The sequence below is a fragment of the Myotis lucifugus genome, unplaced genomic scaffold, assembly GCF_000147115.1.
Source record: "Myotis lucifugus unplaced genomic scaffold, Myoluc2.0 scaffold_7, whole genome shotgun sequence".
Taxonomy (NCBI): Eukaryota; Metazoa; Chordata; class Mammalia; order Chiroptera; family Vespertilionidae; genus Myotis; species Myotis lucifugus.
This window is the reverse complement of record NW_005871055.1, coordinates 14176230-14197333: the sequence shown is the minus strand read 5'-3', so window position 1 is coordinate 14197333 and position 21104 is coordinate 14176230. Positions and strand designations below refer to the sequence as shown.

The following is a 21104-nucleotide window of genomic DNA, read 5'->3' as shown; positions in this document are numbered from 1 at the left end:
TTGGTTTGTAACTTCGTCTTAAAATAACACATTGGGAGGGAATCCAAGATGGCAGTGGAGTAGGTGGATGTTACAATCACTTCCTCCCAGGACCAAACTGGAATTACAATTAAAATACAGAGAAATCAACCTGAATAACCAACTGAAGACAAGCTGATCAGAAATCTTATAAGCAAGGGTTTACAGAAGAAGCGGCATCGAGAATGGTGGGAATGGTGAAGACGTGAAAAGGTCTGGCCTCGCTCCCACAGGTGGTGGCTGAGATTCCAGAGGAATATCTTAGCTGCAATGATCCCCCATGAGAAACATAGGGTCTCAAGCCCAAACTGGGCTCCTCAGCGCAGTGCACCAGAACCAGGAAGAGGCACCCAAATAACATCTGGCTGTGAAAAGCGGCGGGCATTCTGTCCACCAAGGAGAGACAGGAATCTGTTAGAGACACAGGTGCTCTCTGAAAGGGCCAATGCAAAAGAATCTCGTTGTACCCTGGGCTGTGGTGGAGGTAGGGTAAAGCAGACTAGAGTCACTTGAGGAGTGACTGGGATTTGTGGCTCTGGCTGGGGAGAAAGGAGAAGGGGCAGCCACTAGAATTCCTGTGCTGCGTACATTTCCTACACTATGGACACCATCGTTCTTGGGTGTAGCACTCCTTTCCACGGGGCATCAGGTGGGGGAATGCAATAGCCCTACCCTCTAGATTCCCTGTTGCCCAACCCTGTAAAGCTTGCACCCTGTGGAAAAGCCAGCTGCCTGGGCCAGGGTATGGTGGTCCTGGCAGACTCAAGGGTACCAGTGATTGAGCTGTGTGGCTTTGGGTCAAAGATCATTCCCCCACTTTCCCATGAATTTGACCAGTGGTGCCACTCCCACACAGGAGATCCACTAGGCCCACCTTTCGGGCTCCCAGTGGCCTACCCTCCCAACTCCTGGTGGCTCTGCTCTACTGAGGTATGAGAAGAATCTGAGACAAACTGAGTGGTGTGGCTCTGGGGTAGGGGCTACTCTCCCCACCTTCCCCCAAGCCTGACTGGCACCTCCCTGTCATGGGAGATCCACAAATCCTATCCTCCTGACTCCAGGTGACCTGCCCTGATGAAATCAAACTCCTGGCAAAATCTGGGACAGACTGAGTTGTGTGGCTCAAGGACAAGGACCAATATTCCCTAGCAAGCCAGACTGGTGCAAAGCTTTCCCTTCACACAGCCAAACCTTGATATGTTTGAGCTTGATAAACTCTGCTGGCCTCACCCTGACAACTCTCTGAGACTCTGACCGACCACAAAGGTGTGAGCACCCAGGAGGTGGCAACTAGATGTGGTATGCCCTCAGACATTTGCTGAGTGGCCTCAAACCCAACACTGGCACCAAGTTTGAACCTGTACCAATCTGATGAACACCACTCGCCCCTACCTGGTGACTAACTGAAACCTTACTCATGCAACTTGAGTACCACCACAGGCCCTTTCAGTGACTGAGCTGAACAGGCTGCCAGCAGATGGAGACAGGCAGAGGCAGATCTTGGGGTGCCATGGGAATTTTGCTGACTTGCCCCTAGACCAGGGGTGGGCAAACTTTTTGACTCGAGGGCCACAATGGGTTCTTAAACTGGACCGGAGGGCCGGAACAAAAGCATGGATGGAGTGTTTGTGTGAACTAATATAAATTCAAAGTAAACATCATTACATAAAAGGGTACGGCCTTTTTTTTTAGTTTTATTCATTTCAAACGGGCCGGATCCAGCCCGCGGGCCGTAGTTTGCCCACGGCTGCCCTAGACCCATAGCTGGTAAAAAAAACAGACTTGATGCATAGATTGGTCCTTCCACATACGCCCAGTCCCAGGAGAGGCAGCCACAAACTGTGGGTGGCTTTGTAGCTGTAACAGGTTGCCCAAGGCCAGTCACAGACAGTGTCTGCACCAGAGTCCCTTCCAAGAGACCCCAGAATAAACACACCCAGTGGTCAGCTTCAGACAATATAAAAAGAATCCAATTGGTTTCACAATCAGCATATCAAAAAGGAGATCTTGGCAGGCAAAAGACCCTGTTGAGGTGAATTCCCTGTGTTCAGCACCTACACCTACAGAGCAGCTTGAACACTGATCTGGGTTGATTCTCACAATTAGCGATCTTGAGAGTCAACACCATGAACAAAGTGCCCAATAGCAATCAAGACTCAATTACAAGAGGAGAGCTAACAAAACACATACAAGGGACATTACTGGAGCACCCAGCTCAGGTGATCAAGGAGACTGTGACATCGGGTTCCAGAAGGCACCTACTACATAAGGCCATGCTACCAAGACTGGGAGTCATAGCAGATCTACCTAATATGTAGAAACAAACATAAAGAGACAGCCAAAATGGGGAGACAAAGAAACATGCCCCAAATGAAAGAACAGGAGAAATTTCTGGAAAATTAGCTAACTGAAATAGAGGGAATCAATATATCAGATATAGAGTTTAAAAACAAAAAAGGTTATAAGAATGCTCAAGCAGCTTAGTGAAAACTACACAACAGGTAAAAGGACATACAAACCATTAAAAAGAACCAGTCAGAAATGAAAAATACAATATCTGAAATGAAGCATACACTAGAAGGAATAAACAGTAGGTTAGATGAAGCAGAGGATGAAAATTAGTGATTTGGAAGACAGGGTAGCAGAAAACACCCAAATAAGAGCAGTAAAAAGTAAAAAAAAAATTACTGAGGATAGTTTAAGGAAACTTTGGCACAGCATGAAGTGTAACAACATTGGCATCATAGTGGAAGAAAGACAGTAAGAGATGGAGAAACAATTTGAAGAAATAATGGTTGAAAACTTTAAATAACCTGGTGAAGGAAAAACATACACAAGTCCGAGAGTCCCAAACAAGATGAATCCAAAGAGGCCCATAGCAAGACACATCATAATTAAAAAGGCAAAGTTTAAAAACAGAGAATCTTAAAAGCAGCAACAGAAAGATACTTAGCTACCTATAAGGACGCTCCCATAAGACTGTCAGCTGATTTTTTTAACAGAAACGTTTCAGTTCAGAGGGGATTTACATGAAATATTGAAAGTGATGAAAAGCAATGACCTATATAACCAAGACTACTTTACCTCACTAGGACAACATTTACAATTGAAGGAGAAACAAAGTGCTTACCAGAAAACCACTATTATAAGAATTGTTAAACAATCTTCTTTAAGAAGAAAAAAGGGGGGGGGGAAACGCAGAAAAATAGTTAAAAAGAATAAAATGGCAATAAATACATACCTACCAATAATCACTTTAAATGTAAATGGTTTAAATACTCCAATCAATAGACATAGGGTAGCTGAATGGGTAAGAAAACAAGACCCAAATGACAAGTGCTGGCAAGGATGTGGAGAAAAGGGAACCAGTCATACACTGCTGGTGGCAATGCAGACTGTGGAAAATAGTATGGAGTTTCCTCAAAAAAATTAAAAGTGGAACTCCCATTTGACCCAATAATCCCACTTCTTAGGAATATACTCCAAGAAATCAGAAATACCAATCAGAAAGAATGTGTGCACCCCTATGTTCATAGCAACGCAATTTACAATAGCTAAGATTTGGAAATAGCCTAAATGCCCATTAGCAGATAAGTGGATTATAAAATGGCGGTACATCTACACAATGGAATACTATGCTGCTATATAACGGAAAGAACTCTTACCATTTGCAACAGCATGGATGGAAATGGAGAGCATTATGCTAAGTGAAATAAGCCAGTCAGAGAAAGATAAATATCACATGATCTCACTCATTTGTGAAGTATAATGAACAACATAAACTGATGAACAAAAATAGATCCGGAGACACAGAGGCATCAAACAGACCATCAAACTTCAGAGGAAAGGCAGGTGATGATGGGTAGGGGGGTGTGGAGAGGTAAGAGATCAACCAAAGAACTTGTATGCATATAAGCATAACCAATGGACACAGACAATAGGGGGTGAAGGCCTGGGCTGTGGGGCGGGGGCAGGCTGGGAGAGGACAATGAGTGGAAAAAGGGACATATGTATTACTTTCAACAATAAAGAATTAAAAAAAAGAAAACAAGACCCATATATACACTGTCTTCAAGAGGCACACCTCAGAGTGCAAAATACACACAGAATAAAAGTAAAGGGATGGAAAAGATATTTCATGAAAATGGAAATGAAAAAACAGCTGGGGTAGCAATACTTATATCAGATAATATTGACTTTACTAGTAAAACAAAGTCTATAGTAGGAGACAAAGAAGGACACTATATAATGAGAAAGGGAGCAATCCAACAAGGTGATATAATCATTGTAAACATTTATGCCCCCAACAAAGGAGCACCTAAATATATAAAGCAAATCTTGATGTACATAAAGGGAGAGATTGAAAGTAATATATTCACAGTAGGGGATTTTAATACCCCACTGACAGCAATGGATTAATCATTCAGACAGAAAATCAACAAGGAAAGGGTAGCCATAAATGACACATTTTACCAGATGGATTTAATGAATAGCTTCAGAGCATTTCACCCCAAAGCAGCAGAATATACATCCTTTTCAAATGTACATGGAACTTTTCCTAGGAGAGACCATAGGTTAGGACATTAAAAACTCTCAATAAATTAAGAAGACTGAAATCATACCTAGCATCTTTTCTAACCATAATGATAAAAAACTAAAAATCAATCACAAGAAGAAAACCGGAAAACACACAAAGACATGAGGCCAAATAACATGTTACTAAACAATAAATGGGATAACAATGAGATCAAGGAAGAAATCAAAACATACCTTGCAACAAATGAAAATGTGAGCACAACAACCCAAAATCTATGTGACACAGTGAAAGCAGCCCTATGAAGGAAAGTCATAGCTGTTATAGGCCTACCTCAAGAAACAAGAAAAAGCTCAAATAAACAATCTAACTTTACACTTAAAGAAACTAGAAGACAACAAAGCCTAAAGTGAGTAATAGAAAGGAAATAAAAAAGATCAGAGCAAATATAAACAAAATAGTCTTTAAAAAAGCAATACAAAAGATCAATGAAACGAAAAGCTGGTTCTTTGAAAAGATAAACAAGATTGACAGACCTTTATCCAGATTCATTAAGAAAAAAAGAGGCCTGGCCGGTTGGCTCAGTTGCTTGGAACATCATCCCATACACCAAAAGGTTGCTGGTTCAATTCCTGGTCAGGGCGCATACCTAGGTTGTAGGTCCAAACCCTAGTCTGGGAATGTATGAGAAGCAACTGATCAACATTTTCTCTCCCTCTCTCACTATCTCTATCTCTCTCTTTCTCTCTCCTTCCCGCCCCCTCCCTCCCTTCTTCTTGAGTGGGGATTTTAAAAAAGGAAAAAAGAGAGACTACCCAAATAAATAAAATCAGAAATGAAAGAGAATAACTTCCAACAACAAAATGTCCTGGACCAGATGGCTTCACAGTTGACTTTTACCAAACATTCAAAGCACAACTAACGCAAGGCAGGTGTGGCTCAGCAGTTGAGCATCAACCCATAAACCAAGAGGTCACCTGCAGGCTCGATCCCCAGTAGGGGACATGCAGAAGGCAGCTGATCATTGCTGTTTCTCTATTATCAATGTTCCTATTTCTCAATCCCTCCCCTTCCTCTCTCTCTAAAAAAAATTAATTAATATATATATATATATTTTTTTTTTCAAAAAGAACAACTAACACCTATCCTTCTCAAACTATTCTAGGAAATTCAAGTGGAGTGAAGACTACCAGATTCATTTTATGAACTCAACATTATCCTAATTCCAAAATAAAATAAAGACACTACAAAAAAAGAAAATTATAGGCCAATATCCCTGATGAACATAGACGATAAAATCCTCAACAAAATATTTGCAAATCGGATCCAGCAGCACATTAAAAATATCATACACCACGATCAAGTGGGATTTGTTCCTGGGATGCAAGGTTGGCACAATATCTGCAAATCAATAAATGCGATACAGCACATAAACAAAATGAAGAATAAATATCACATGATCATATCAATAGATGCAGAAAAGACATTTGATAAAATCCACCCATTTATAAATTAAAATACAAACAAACCTCTCAGCCAAGTGGGAATAGAGAGATCATACCTCAACATAATAAAGGCCATATATGACAAACCTACTGCCAACAGTATACTCAATGGGTCAAAACTAAAAGTATTCCCTTAAGATTGGGAATAAGACAAGGATGGCTGTACACTTTCACCACTCTTATTGAACATAGTACTGGACTTCCTAACCACAGCAATCAGAAATAAAATTTATATTTTATTTATATATCAGAAATTAATGAAATAGAAAATAAAGCCCTAGCTGATTTGGCTTAGTGGATGGAGTGTTGGCCTATGAACTGAAGGGTCCCAGGTTTGATTCTGGTCAAGGGCACATGCCCGGATGCAAGCTCGGGCCCCAGTAGGGGGTGTACAGGAGGCCAAGGATCAGTGACTCTCTTTCATCATTGATGTTTCCATCTCTCTCTATTTCTCTCTCTCTCTCCCTTTCTCTCTGAAATCAATAAAAAAACATTTTTTAAAGAAAGAAATAGAAAATAAAAAACCCAAAAGGATGGTAACTAAGATCAAAAGTGATTTTTTAAAAATATATTTTTATTGATTTCAGAGAGGAAGAGAGAGGGATAGAGAGATAGAAACATCAATGATGAGAGAGAATCATTGATTGGCTGCCCCTACATGCCCCCTACTGGGGATCAAGCCCACAACACAGGCATGTGCCCTTGGCCAGAATCGAACCTGGGACCCTTCAGTCCAAAGGCTGAAGCTCTATCCATTGAGCCAAACCAGCTAGGGTGATTTTTTTTTTTAATATAAAATTAAGACAAACTTCTGAATGAATAAAGGAAAACAATGTACAAATTTACAGTATTATGAATTAAAAAGGGGAACCAATTACAAATAAGGTAAAAACTTTTAAATTACAAAGGCCTTCCCGTATTAAATATTTAGTTGGTCTCCTGGAAATTTTTCTAAATAGTTTTATGATTATGACACTGTCTTAATGAGTATGTAATTCAATGAAGCACAATGTTAAACAGGATAACAAATGTGGAAGTGCTGAGCAAGCCATAACATGCCAAGAAATTCCACTAATTTCTATTATTTGTATTTATGAAACAATGTGACCTGTTAAATCACTTTGCTATTTTCTATCTAAAGTAAAGACTGTTGAAGGGCTCAAAAATGATTATTTCAAATTCCCACACGCGTCTAAGGTATTTTTTTCTTTCTTTCCCTCTTGTTATGTACAGTACTTGTTATGAACTTGGTAAACTACAATGCTGTTAGAGCAGTGGTTCTCAACCTGTGGGTCGCGACCCCTTTGGCAGTCGAACGACCCATTCACAGGGGTCGCCTAAGACCATCCTGCATATCAGATATTCACATTATGATCCATAACAGTAGCAACATTAAAGTTATGAAGTAGCAACGAAAATAATTTTATGGTTGGGTCACAACATGAGGAACTGTATTTAAAGGGCCAGAAGGTTGAGAACCACTGTGTAAGAGGAAATATAAGAAGTTGATTATTGATAAAATGGCAATGTTTCAAAGGGCTTTTGTTTGTCTAGTTAGAAAAATAAATGTAACTTGCAGGTTGATCATTTTGGGCTTGCAGAAAAAACTTTGAGTATTACTATAAACAAGAAAAAACTTTACAGTAAATTAGGAGTATGTCTTCACCCCATTTTAAGAAAACAAATCTGCAGCACAAAGATCTCAAAAACTCTATTAAGATCAGAAACAGAACTGAAAACAGTGATCTAGCTATCAAAGTCATAATGTCCCTTTTGTGTCTCTCTGGGTTTTTTTTTTTGTTTTGTTTTTTTTCCAATACAAACACTGATCTAAACAACTTCTGTAATCAGTGATGTGTATAATGGAAAAACCCTCTTTGAAAACCTTGCCATGTATAGGCTATATTAAAATATATTAAAAGAAATGGGATCTGATAAGGTTCCACTTTAAAAACAAATGCCCAGGAAGCACACGAGAAAAGGCAAGGCTTAAATCATACCCTGATGGCCATTGCTAACTCTAACACTGGGCAAAAATATTTTCAAATTTTAAGATAATACTTCCAAATACCTGAATTTTAGTGTCCTCCTATTGATCTGTCATTTCACAAGAAAATCTAGCTACCAAAAGCCAGTTCTAAAATATATAAAGTATTCTCATTTTTCCTTGGAATGAGATAAGATCTTCATTAAAAGATGTAGAATTTACAAGTTTGTCTTGAATTGAACAAAAATCCTCACCTTTTCCATGTTAGGAAGACATCATCAATTTTACCGGTTTACAGAAAGAAGAAATGCTATCTTATAATTGAAACTTTCTTCAGAAATGCCAGTGCAAGGAGACTTAGGGGTAAAATTTAAATTTTTAGAAACAATGAAAAATAATTTTCATTCACAACAAAAAATATAAAATTTGTACTATCTACCACAACTCTAGTTTACAGAATGCTTCTTCCAATCCTCAAACAGAGAGCTACATTCTGAGGATTAAAGATTATTTCCCAGAATGACCACTCCCACAGGAATGTGGAGATACAGGTTAGGCAGCCATCAGGAAGCTGGCTCTTTCTGCACATTGTTTAGCAGCCAAAAAGGATGCCAAGCTTCTGAAAAAGCAGCCAAAACAGATTCCTTTTTATGGTGTGATAGCACTTTGTTCAAAAAACTGTTCTCTTCTTTACAGGCAATGTCTCAGAGAGATAGGGGGTTCTAATCAATAAACCAGCTCCTGGCTGTGTATTTCACTCTCGGAAAATAAAATCAGTCACTGAGAGTTCTGGAAACAACATGATCAAAGGCTGTAAAGAACTTTCATTTGTTGGCACCTTCTATTCCTGAATCTCTCTGAGATGAAACTTTAAAGCCAAGGTCCCTATTCTTAGAATCACAACACCCCTAAGGTTGCCTAGAGTTTTGCTACCCCGAGATAGTGTATTTTCCTAAGGTACTTTTTTTTTTTTCCATGAGTCTCATCAAAAGCAACCTCTCCAATGTCTTGAAATAGATTTTAAACTTTGTGAGGCTTTCCTGTGTAATTCAGGTTCAAAATGTTTGTTCCTCTCTAGGAATAAGTCTTGCTTAATCACTTTTATTGTTCCTGGCCACATTTCTTGGTTTAAGACACTTTGTAACAGGAAAGGACACAATGGCACATAAACTAACATAACTTAATGTAGCAAACACCAAGAAGCAAAGATTAAAAGCTTAGATCCTTCAAGCACAGGTTACATAAGCAACAATAAATTAATGTTTCCACAAATATGATATTCCGATCATGTGAAAAAATGTAGAAAATGTGTTTTTAACTGCATTGAAGATATTTTTTACATGTGCTAATTAAGCCCATATCTAGTCTAAGACAGGAATTGGGTTCCTGACACCAAGCAACCATTTGACATTTAAAGATAAAATCCCTGAGAGAGACTCTCAGCCAAGAAGTTGGTTAGGCAGTGACATATCACCACCACCATCATCTTTGTTGCTATCATTATCACTATCAGCATCAAATATTCATGGCTTTGCTCTGCTGGAATACTCAATATATCCCAGAGGGTATACTCAATGGTAAATGTTTCCCATATGGCATCTCTTCTACTTTGAAATATACAAAATTAGTAATTTTTACATGTGATTTATTTAAAAAGAAATTTTTAATACAGTGAGACCATGTTTAATTTTAAGTATAGAAATATGAAATCTATGAAAGTTTGAAAAGCAGGTTCTCTGCACTATTTCATCTAACAACTTTTTATTCCTATTTAATAGAAATATGAGGGGACATTCTAAGTACTTCAGAAAAGAAAGTGTTTTCAAGTACTTATATCTATAATTTTATTAACTTGCCTATTTATTCAAGCTGTTTTAGAATGTGCTGTATTTGATTAGTCCATCTGAAGTGTGTGCTCAAAAGTAATTTACAGTATTTCTTTAATTTTCTGAAATTTATATATATTTCCCCACTATATGTTAGTGATAATGTCATGATTTGATTATATACTATCTAGATTATAAGCTTTCTTTGACATATTCTCCCATTTATAACTATCATAGACAATAAATTGGATTGAAGGCAACTCAGAAGTTCTTTCACAAAGCAGTGTGTTTGCAGCATCCTGAGCCCTCGCTTCTTTTTCAAATAAATGGACTAGCAGCCTCTCCTTCAAAGGCCAAAAGTCAACATAAGTCCATCATGCCTCTTCACCAAACTGAAGAAGAAATATATTTTATAATTTTCATGAGGGGAGAAAAGACATGAAAAGGCTACAATGCCAACGTTGGTTGCTGTGGAGGGGGCATCTATCATGATCACAGACAGCACAATATTCTAAACTCCTCCTGGCTACCAGCTTGAGGGTGGCTGGGAGTGGGGTGGTAGTGTGAGGACAAGAAGAACTCACACAGACCACCCACTATCATGTGAATGATATTACTCAACATCTTAGAAGACTTGCAACTTAATTAGATGCCACTAGTATTTTCCAGTAATTTTTACATATTTGTCAGTAAACATATGACAGTCACCTACTATTTCACAAGCTACAGATAAAAAATTTAGGTGAATATAACAGTCTACCTCAAAATTACTCCCAGAGAAATAAGTCAATTTCAAGAGTTCAATTCCAAGAAGACATGTTTTAACTAAACCCAATAATCAGAACAGCAGTTAAAGACTTTGGAATTGAATAAACAAGATGGCCGCCTCCTGGTCACTTTAAAGCTTGCCCGATGTTACTATTTTATGTTCATGAAATCAATTTAATAGGAGCCAAGAATAATCATACATGTATATATGTCCCTGGCTTTCAAAGAGTTTAGAGGATGTACATACATCTTTTATATGCCCTGATACAATACCTCTGAAAAGAGATACATTTTCTTAATTTTCTCCTTTTAGTTAGCAATTCCTTTAAAGATTCATGACTCAGTCCTGGCCAGGTGGCTCAGTTGGTTGTGGGTTCAATTCCTGGTCAGGGCACATATCTAAGTCATGGGTTCTATCCCTAGTTGGGGCATATACGGGAGACAACCAATCAATTTTCTCTCTCTGTCTCTCTCCCTAACATATCCTCGGGTAAGGATTAAAAAAAATAAATAAATAAAATATAAAAAGTCATGACTCAACATTAGAGAATATGTCTTAAAATGCGGTAATATTAAAGTAGATGTGTCGGGGAAAAAGGAGACATATGTAAAACTTTAGACAATGAAAAAATAAAGTAGATGTGAGCTATCAACGTAACCTGTAAAAATTCTTATGAGTTTATTTGAGCCAAACTGATTAACAATTGCCAGGAAGCAAAAGTTCAATGGACTGAGAAAATGCTTCAAAGTATGGCAGTTTTGCACCTTATTTAAATACCAGAGGCCTAGTGCATGGATTCGTGGTGGGGTCCCTCGGCCTGGCCCATGAAGATCGCCGAAACTGGCTCTCCGACATCCCCCGAGGGGTCCCGGATTGTGAGAGGATGCAGGCCAGGCCGAGGGACCCCACTGGTGCATGATTGGGGCTGGGGAGGGACTGGAAGAGGGCTCCAGGGTGTGTCTAGCCCATCTCGCCAAGTCCCAATCAGCCGGACCCCAGAGCAAGTTAACCTACAGGTTGGAGCATCTGACCCTGGTGGTCAGTGTGCATCATTCAGTGTGCATCATAGTGACTGGTCAAAAAGTCAAATGGTTGGACACTTAGCATATTAGACTTTTATTATATAGGACTAGAAGCCCGGTGCACAAAAATTTGTGCACTGGTGGGGGGTGGGGGGCAGCCCTCAGCCCAACCTGTGCCCTCTCACAGTCTGGGATCCCTCAGGAGATAACCACCTGCTGGCTTAGGCCTGCTCCCCTGGTGGCAGTTGGACGCCCAATCCCGCGGTGTCTGCCCCGTCTCCCCCAGTTGCAGATGTCAGGCCCGGATTTAGAGCTGGGTCGGGCGGCCACTCATAGTGCAGCCACCTGCCCCACCCACCCTGCCTCACACACACAACAGGCCCGGATCCCCCACTGGGGCGGGCGGTGGCTGGGGATAGCTCTGCCCCCTGCCCTGCCTGCCCCGCCCGCCCCACCCCACACACAACAGGCCCGGATCCCCCACTGGGGAGGGAGGCGGCTAGAGATCGCACTGCCGCCTGCCCTGCCTGCCCCGCCCCACACATCACAGGCCCGGATCCCACGCTGGGGTGAGCAGATGCTCAGGATCGCACTGCCACCTGCCCTGGGCCGCACATGGCAGGCCCGGATCCCGCGCTGGGGCAGGACAGCGGCTCAGGATCTCACTGCCACCCGCCCCAGGTGGGGCGGCGCAGTGGGATTTGCCTGAAGTATGCAAATTAGCCGCCATCTTTGTTTGTGGTTAATTTGCATATTGTGCTAATTAGCCCATGGGAGGCATAGTGAAGGTACGGTCAATTACCATGTTTGTCTATTATTAGATAGGATTATAATCGGAGGAGACATAAGAGGTTATATAAAATCCACTGGTGATAGATTAAAGAGGCTGGAGAAAGCAAAGCAAAACTCGGAAACCTCTGGGACTGGATAAAAAATAAAAGGAATAAACACATACTTCTTTTACACAGGATAGTTAAAAGTTAACAACTAACATGATAACAATAATAATGAGGAGTTTTGTGGTCTCTGCACTGGTGGAAAATTGTGCCCCGAGAAGTCTGAAAAAGGAAATTACCTTGACATTCCAAAGGTATATTATCATTGATGCAAAAAGACAACAGACAGGCTCAGTTAAGGTAAAGACTGACCTTTGTGAAGGAAGACACTGGCCTAGCACTGACTACCCACCGTGACTCACTTGTAGGTAGGAAGTTATAATTTCAGACCATCCTATGCCGTTATTTCAGGTCTGAGTTTGAAAGGCCCGCCCTGCTGGCCTCCTCTGAGCTTGTCAGTCTTAGTATGTGGCCCCTTTTTTGTCCATGGAGTAAAGAAAAACAAAACAAAATACAAATGACCTATATAAGTGAGAGAAAAGATAGAGGCAAATAAGAAATTAAACAATTACAGACAGAAAATAACATTTAAAGAGTTGGGTGCTTTAAGGTCCCATTGGTAGGGGCAAAAATAGAATATTATGGACTAGCTTTGGTTATGGGAACTATTAATCATGCTCTGTTAACCATTATTGCCTAGTGTTATTAAAGAAAGGACATTCTGGCCTGGATGGGAGTTGTATATCCCCAGGACCTGGGAGTCAACCTTGGACCTGGGAATCAACCTTTGAACCATTCTCATTCAAGAACTGCCTATTATCATGGAAAAATTAACAACCTTGTTGCCCATGCCTGTGATCCCTACTTCCCCATGTAATCCTTGTCCTACTCTATATAAGCAGCTGGTTTATGAGGGGCCCTGCTGCTCTCCCATACTGCCGGCAGTATTGGAATAAACGCTCATATATGATTCAACCCTGTTTCTGCTTAATTGGCTAAGTAGTGACAGGCAGCACGGACTCATTGATTGTCTGGTTACACCTTTACTTCTTTATCACTTTCAATTACCCAGGAATTCATCATAAATCTCTGTTTACTATATACCTACCATACATCTCCTCTTCAGCCATCATCAATTTCAACAACTTTTCTCTGTTCTTGCCCTAAAGAATCTGAGAACCATATTCCAATATGTTCTTTCTACCATTCTACCTGAACTAGGCTCAACATTAAAATCATACCGGAACCAATTTTATTAATGTTTTTAAAGCATAATATAAATTTTGAAATTAGATTACCTATTGTTTGTAGAATTTTATACTTTCTATTATCCCAGAAGAAAAATGTCATTTATACCCAAAAGTTTCTCAGTGCATATGGACTTAATGCAAAGCTAAATCTATTTACGAACATGCAGAACTGTTAGAGGTGAAAATGTCACAGCAAAACGGGAATAGGTAAATAAAGTAACAGATCAATATTCCCTTGGGATATTTCCCCTATACGAATTAGGATTAGAGGACAGATGTTTTAGGGAGATGGTGAACCAAAGTCTATAGACACCACTGTGCCAGCTCCATCAGGCAATTCCAAGGTAATTAACATTCTGCTATAGTCGAAATAGGTTCTTATGCAAGAAAACTCAAATTAGTTTCTAGTTAGATAAACCAGAAACCAGGAGAAATGAAAGTTCAATATGTAAGCTTCTAGATTATCCTAATAGGGTCTTCTTTAAGAAGAAAAAGAAACCCTAAAAAATATGAACAATAAAATGGCAATAAATATATTTATCAGCAACTGAATCTAAAAATCAAAATAAATGAACAAGCAAAACTTATAGATACAGAGAACATTTTGATGGCTGCTAGATGGGAAGAGGTTGGAAAGATGGGTGAAAAGGGTGAAGGGATTAAGAAGTACAAACTGGTCCTAACTGATTTGGCTCAGTGGATAGAGCGTCGGCCTGCGGACAGAAGGATCCCAGGTTTGATTTCGGTCAAGGGCATGTACCTTGGTTGCAGGCACATTCCCAGTGGGGGGTGTGCAAGAGGCAGCTGATCGATGTTTCTCTCTCATCGATGTTTCTAACTCTCTATCCCTCTCCCTTCCTCTCTGTAAAAAATCAATAAAATATATTTTTTTAAAAAAAGAAGTACAAACTGGTTGTTACAGCTAATAACTATGTATGGTGTCAGATAGGTCAGATTTATTGGGATGAAAACTTAGTAAGTTATGTGGGTGTACAACTGAAACTAATATAATATTATATGTCAACTGTAATTGAAAAATAATAAATGATTAAAAATATATAAATAAATAAATAATAGTATAGGCTTTTGACATTTAAAAAATAAATTTGGGGGCATAAAAAAACATGTTAAGTGGAAATTATTGCAAAACATTATGTACAACGTGACACTAATATTGTTTTTAAAGCACTAAACAATAATAGCACATATTATTTATGGAAACATACATGCTATGTGGAAAAAGTACAAAATATATTTGGGAATAATACACACCAAGTAGGATAGCATTTACCTTTGGGGAAGGAAAAAGATGGGTAAGATTAAGGGCAGAATCTTGCCTGTATCTGATATTTGATTTCATTGAAAGGGTGAGAGGAAGAGACCAAGTCTTCATTTAAATAGTGATACACTTTTATACTCAGACCTGCCAATTTTATTCCTACTTTAAAGTAAAATTAGCTTTATTTGATTATACAAAAATTAGTGATCCATAATCTATAAAAAAGACTGGGTACAAGTTATACCTTGATAAAGTTGGTTTAATAAAAACTGGAGGCAGGCTCTTTCTATCCAGTGCCAAATCATGGGCATTTTTTGGGACAAGTGGTACAAGTGAAAGGCGTTTTTAGAGGTAAAATAGGCAGGTTTAGAAAATTTTAGGAATTAAAGGGTCCATGGAAAAAGCACAGGGCTACAGAGCTGCAAAGGGTACATTTCCATAAGACAAGGGAGCTGGAAGCCGCAGAAGTTACATTTCCATAAGATAAGGGAACTGGGGGTAGCAAAAGGTACACATTTACAAACTAGAGGGAATAGGAGAATAATAAGGGAGAAGGAGGAAACCTCACATATTTCACGTGAGACTTGAGTTCAGGAGTTGCTATAGTGACCAAACCAAAGGGGGATAGTGACCAATCAGAAGGGATACTGAGGCACAAAAAACCCTGCAGCCTTTATAAACCATGGGAAAAGGGACTTGGTGGGACTCTTTTCCCTCCCCACATGGGAGTCTGTGCTTGTTTCTCAATAAACTTCCACCTTTGCTATACCATCTTTCGTCCGCGGTTTCATTCTTTGACTCCACCAGACAAAGAGCCCGGGAACCATCCTGCCCAGAGAGACACCATGTGTTTCCAGTCCAAATTTCCCATTTCACAAGCACCATAAGACCAGGAGCAAGAGAAAGCCCCACCATAAGAAACAAAAATATGACCTGGGACACCCTGCTGCCCACACTAAGATTGGCCCTTGCCCATACACACAGTCCATGTGTGGGGTGGTAACAAGAAGTATCAAACCTTGAGGCTGGATGTGGGCAAACTTCTCCTGGGGCTCAAGAGTAGTACTTACAAAACAAGGATTATTGATCTTCTCTACGATGCATCCAATAATGAACTGGTCCATACCAACCCCCGAGTAAAGAACTGCATTGTGCTCATTGACAGCACACTGTACCTACAGTGGTATGAGTCCCACTAAGCACTGCCCCTGCGCCACAAGAAGGGGGTCAAGCTGACTCCTGAGGAGGAAGAGATTTTAAACAAAAAATGATCAGAGAAAATTCAGAAGAAATATGATGAAAGGAAAAAGTATGCCAAAATCAGCAGTCTTCCAGAGGAGCAGTTCCAGCAGGGCAAGCTTCTTACAAGCATTGCTCCAAGACCAGGCCAACATGTCCAAGCAGATGGTTATGTGCTAGAGGGCAAAGAGTTGGAGTTCTATGTGAGGAAAATCAAGGCCCAGAAAGTCAAATAAATCCTCTTCCCTCCTATATTAGCTCCTGTAATGAAGATGTTTATTCTTAAAAACAAAACAAAAACTGATGACAAGATAAGAAACTCCAAATTTTTAAAAAATATATATATTTTATTGATTTTTTACAGAGAGGAAGGGAGAGGGATAGAGAGTTAGAAACATCGATCAGCTGCCTCCTGCACACCCCCCACTGGAGATGCGCCTGCAACCCAGGTACATGCCCTTGACTGGAATCGAACCTGGGACCCTTCAGTCCTCAGGCCGATGCTCTATCCACTGAGCCAAACCAGTTAGGGCTAACCTCCAAATTTTTAAAAAAGCAATTAACTATTGGGAAGTTGCTATTAGAGTAGAATGAAGCCTTTTGTGTGTGTGATAATATAAAGATCCCAGAACCAATGGTGTGAATGGAAGGGTGGGAGATTTGAAAAAAATGACATTAATATCTGTTAAGTCAAAATTATTGCAAATGGTTATGTTCAGTGTGACATTTATGTATGTTTTAAAAGCACTAAATAATATCATATTGTTAAACTGGAATGGTGGGAACTTGAGCACCTATTTCATTATTTTCTATAAATTTGGAATATTTCATAATTTATATTTTTAAACTAAATTTTAAACAAGGAAAATAGACAGGGTAGAGTTAATAAAAATAGCTAATGTCCTTTCAGATTGGTGTTTCAGTTTTTTAGGATATAGTCCTAGAAGTGGGATTACTGGGTCAAATGGGAGTTCCATTTTTAATTTTTTTAGGAAACTCCATACTGTTTTCCACAGTGACTGCACCAGTCTGCATTCCCACCAGCAGCGTACAGGGTTCCCTTTTCTCCTATCCTTGCCAACACTTGTCATTTGTAGATTTGTTGATGATAGCCATTCTGACAAGTGTGAGGTGATACCTCATTGTCATTTTAATTTGCATCTTTTGGATATTAGTGACTTTGAGCATTTTTTCATATGTCTCTTGACCTTCTGTATGTTCATAGCAGCACAATATACAATAGCTAAGATTTGGAAACAGCCCAAGTGCCCATCAGCAGATGAGTGGATAAAAAAGCTGCAGTACATTTACACAATGCAATACAATGCAGCAGTGTTTAAAAAGAAGGAACTCTTACCATTTGCATCAGCATGGACGAACCTGGAGAGCATTATGCTAAGCGAAATAAGCCAGTCAGAGAAAGATAAATATCACATGATCTCACTCATATGTGGAATCTACTGAATAAGATTCAGAGACATTGAAGCATGGAACAGACTGATGAATTTCAGAGGGAAGGTAGGGGTGGATGGGGAGAGATTAACTGGGGAATTTATATGCATATATGCATAGCCCATAGACACAGACAATAGTGTGGTGAAGGCCTGGGAGGGGTGGGTATGGGGTGGAGGGGGGTCAATGGGAAAAGAAACAACAACAAAGGGAACTGCAAAGAGAGCAGAGCAACAGAAGACCCCTAATTCCCAGTGGTCAACTCCCCCTCCCAAAAGAACCCAAAAAATCCCACTAAAAATTAACTGACATTATGTATCATAATTTAATGCAATACCTGGTTTATTGGGAATTTTGCATTTTAAGGCTTAGCATATTTGTTGCATAGCACAAACCTTGCTAATCAGGTGCTACCTTTTGCATATGAAGATAATGCAACTGACACCAGTGGAGTGAAGGCTATGCTCAGGCTTGAACTTTGGAACCTTGTTTTTAGAATACAGATAGATTTGATAAAAGAGCTCCCCTCTCTCTCATAATGACCCAAATGTGAGTCAAGGATTTAGAAGACAAGGAGCCAAAATCTAGCCAAAGTCTAAAAATGGTTGCTTTTCTTAACTTCAGGGCTATTCAAGGGCATTCATATGTTACACTGTATTGTCTATAATTAGAGCATCAATACAGACCACTGATCCATTCTCAGCAAACACTGAACTAATTTAATGGTCTATAAAGACAGCAAACTTCCTGTCTTGCTGGATTTGCTCACTGTTCCTTCTGAACTTTCTCAGGTGACCTAAATTGAACAAGCTCAGTGAGTACCAGGTAGCAAATACAATGGCACGAATACACCCAAAGACCATCAAAGCCCCAATTTGTTCCAAAGCTCATGTTCTCTTTTTACTTCCTTTCATCTTCCTCCTCCAAAATCTACATCAGTACCTGAAAACAATATACCAACAACCTTCCAAGCAGAAAAGAGACAAAAAGTAGCCCAGCCAGTGTGACACAGTGGTTGAAAGTCATCCAATGCACCAAGAGGTCACCGGTTTGAGGACATATGTCTGGGTTGTGCTCAATTTCCGGTGGGGGGCATGCAGGAGGCAGCCAATCGATGTTTCTCTCTCATTGATGTTTCTCTCTCTCTCCCTCTCCTTTCCTGTCTTTCTAAAATCAATAAAAACATTTTTAAAAGAGACAAAAAGTGTGGGGGAGCACAGGAGACTTGGTTGAAAAGTCTGTAAGGAGGAAACTCCAAAAGGTCGGGGGCCTTAGATGGACCTTGCTGAAGGCGGCAGCTCCTGCCATGACTTTTCCAAACAAGCTGAGCCCCTGGGTGTTTACCAGAATCTTTAGGTGCCCTTGCTTAAAGGACACAGCAGACACAAATTACTTACCCTACTGATTGTAGCTAAAAGATACACTTTATCTCAAATTGCTGTTATAATAAAAGCCTGAAGAGGCAGGCGATTGAGGCTGTCTGGTTGCTTTAGCCAGGCAATCCCTTAGCTCTCTCTTTCACAGCAAACTTGTGTCAGAGTAAACATTCATCCATCACTCAGGGTCTGCTGGTCAGCCCCCGCAAAAAAGTAGAAACAATACCATATAAATTATTTTTAAAAAGCAAAAACATCTTGTCATATTGACATTCAGAAAATTCTAGGACCAAAAACAGTATTAATGACACTACAAATGTATTATAGAAGATAGTTCTTAAATGATCTTTGTGTGATTTACTTCAAAGGGTGATCAGCAATTGGAAAGAGAAAAAAACCTGATATAAATTAAAGCATATTTTTACTTGAATTTTTCTACAACCTTTGTAGTTAACCTACCTCAAGTTTAAGTAAGTCAGCATCTGCAAATTAACGATGGCCTCAGGAATGACTCTGATACAATTATGATACAGATTAAGAATTTCCAGTGATACAAAGTGGCATAATTCCATTGGAACTTCAACCAGTCTGTTTTTAGATAAATCTACGAGAAAAAGAAAGAATATTTTGTCAATACATCTTCAACATAATCTAATACAATTTTATCAACTACCATACTTTTTCCTTAACATGTTTTAGAATAATCATTATAACCTACACTTAGATCGACATTATCATTTTTTGCACCACTATTTGTATGATGTGTGATCTCCATTTATTAGCATATTAGCCCAAGATATACAATAAAACAAAAATATTTAGACAAAATAGCAGCAGAATAAATGGATGTGTCCTGAGCTTTGTCCTTGAGCAGATAGAATGAGCAACTAAATCGAATAACATCCATCCTGAATTGGCAAAGTAGACACAGCTGATGAGACCATTTGCAGCCAGGAAGGGCAGAGGGTGCCTGGAGAACAGTAAAATCAGGGATCTGGGCTGGAGAGAACTGTGAGACCTCCAAGCCCAGAGGGTCAGAGGGAAACCGCATGGCACCAAGGCCCCGTCCCTTGGGACAAGCATAGCGTCTGACTGTGGAAAGTAGGTCCACAGGGCTGCTGGCGGCAGGGGATTCTAGGTCTTGGTCCACAACCACATGAGACTGAGCCCAGAGGGGGCAGCCTGGACGGCTGCCTAGGCCGCGCCGTGCCAGCGGGAGAGGGGCTCACAGAAGCGCAGCTCTTTCTCCTCTTTGTGGTCTTTGCTTTTGTTCACTGAACCTAGTTCATAGGACCTTTCAAATACAGACACTCACCCATGGTTGAGGTACAGGTAGAGGTGAGGACTTGTGGAGTCTGGGGAGAGGGGAGGGTTGGGGACCGGTGGCCACGAGTCTGGCAATGAGTCATACCTGATGTGCAGGACCTAAGCAGCCAATTTGTCCGGAAGAGATAGCCCCTCCCTGCAGTCTGCAGGCAACCAAGACTACACCCAGACTACACCTTGAGTGGCACAAAGGATACAAAAAAAAAATCTAAATAGTCCCTGAGAGTCCACAGGGACTAGCCTAAAGAGAGGCCTTCAGTCCCAGCAACAGGAAACTGAGAAGCAGCAGACAGTACAGAGAGTGGGATCTTAATGGGTGGAAAGGAATGACAATTCACGTTTTTATTTTTATTTCATTTTATTTTATTATTATTTTGTTATACCTATTTCTTCTTTTTCTTTATTTTCCTTTTTCTTTTCGTATTATTTGTTGATCATTCTATTTTTTTATTTAATCTTATTTTTTAATTAATTTTTAAAATTTTATTATTATTATTATTTTCCTCTCTTTCTCTTTTTTCTTTTCCACTCACCCTTTATCTACTTCTATGTTGAACTGAGGTCCTCCCCATATTCATCCAATTCCTTAACCTTACTTTCTGTATATAAGATTCCGCCCCCACACTCTTTACTGGGTATTTGGTGTTTGCATGTTTTGGTTTATCTGTTTGTTCTCTGGAGTTTT

General features: G+C 39.8%; 1 protein-coding gene and 1 pseudogene across 1 annotated transcript in view; one reads left to right on the top strand and one right to left on the bottom strand.

The window, feature by feature from the left end:
• Positions 1-21104, bottom strand: part of LRCH1 (leucine rich repeats and calponin homology domain containing 1) — a 116866-nt gene that overhangs the window by 94785 nt on the left and 977 nt on the right. Inside the window, 1 exon segment of the mRNA XM_023749185.1 lies at positions 19553-19732. Within this exon segment, the coding sequence (XP_023604953.1) occupies positions 19553-19732 (180 nt within the window).
• LOC106695531 lies at positions 763-16501 on the top strand (annotated as a pseudogene).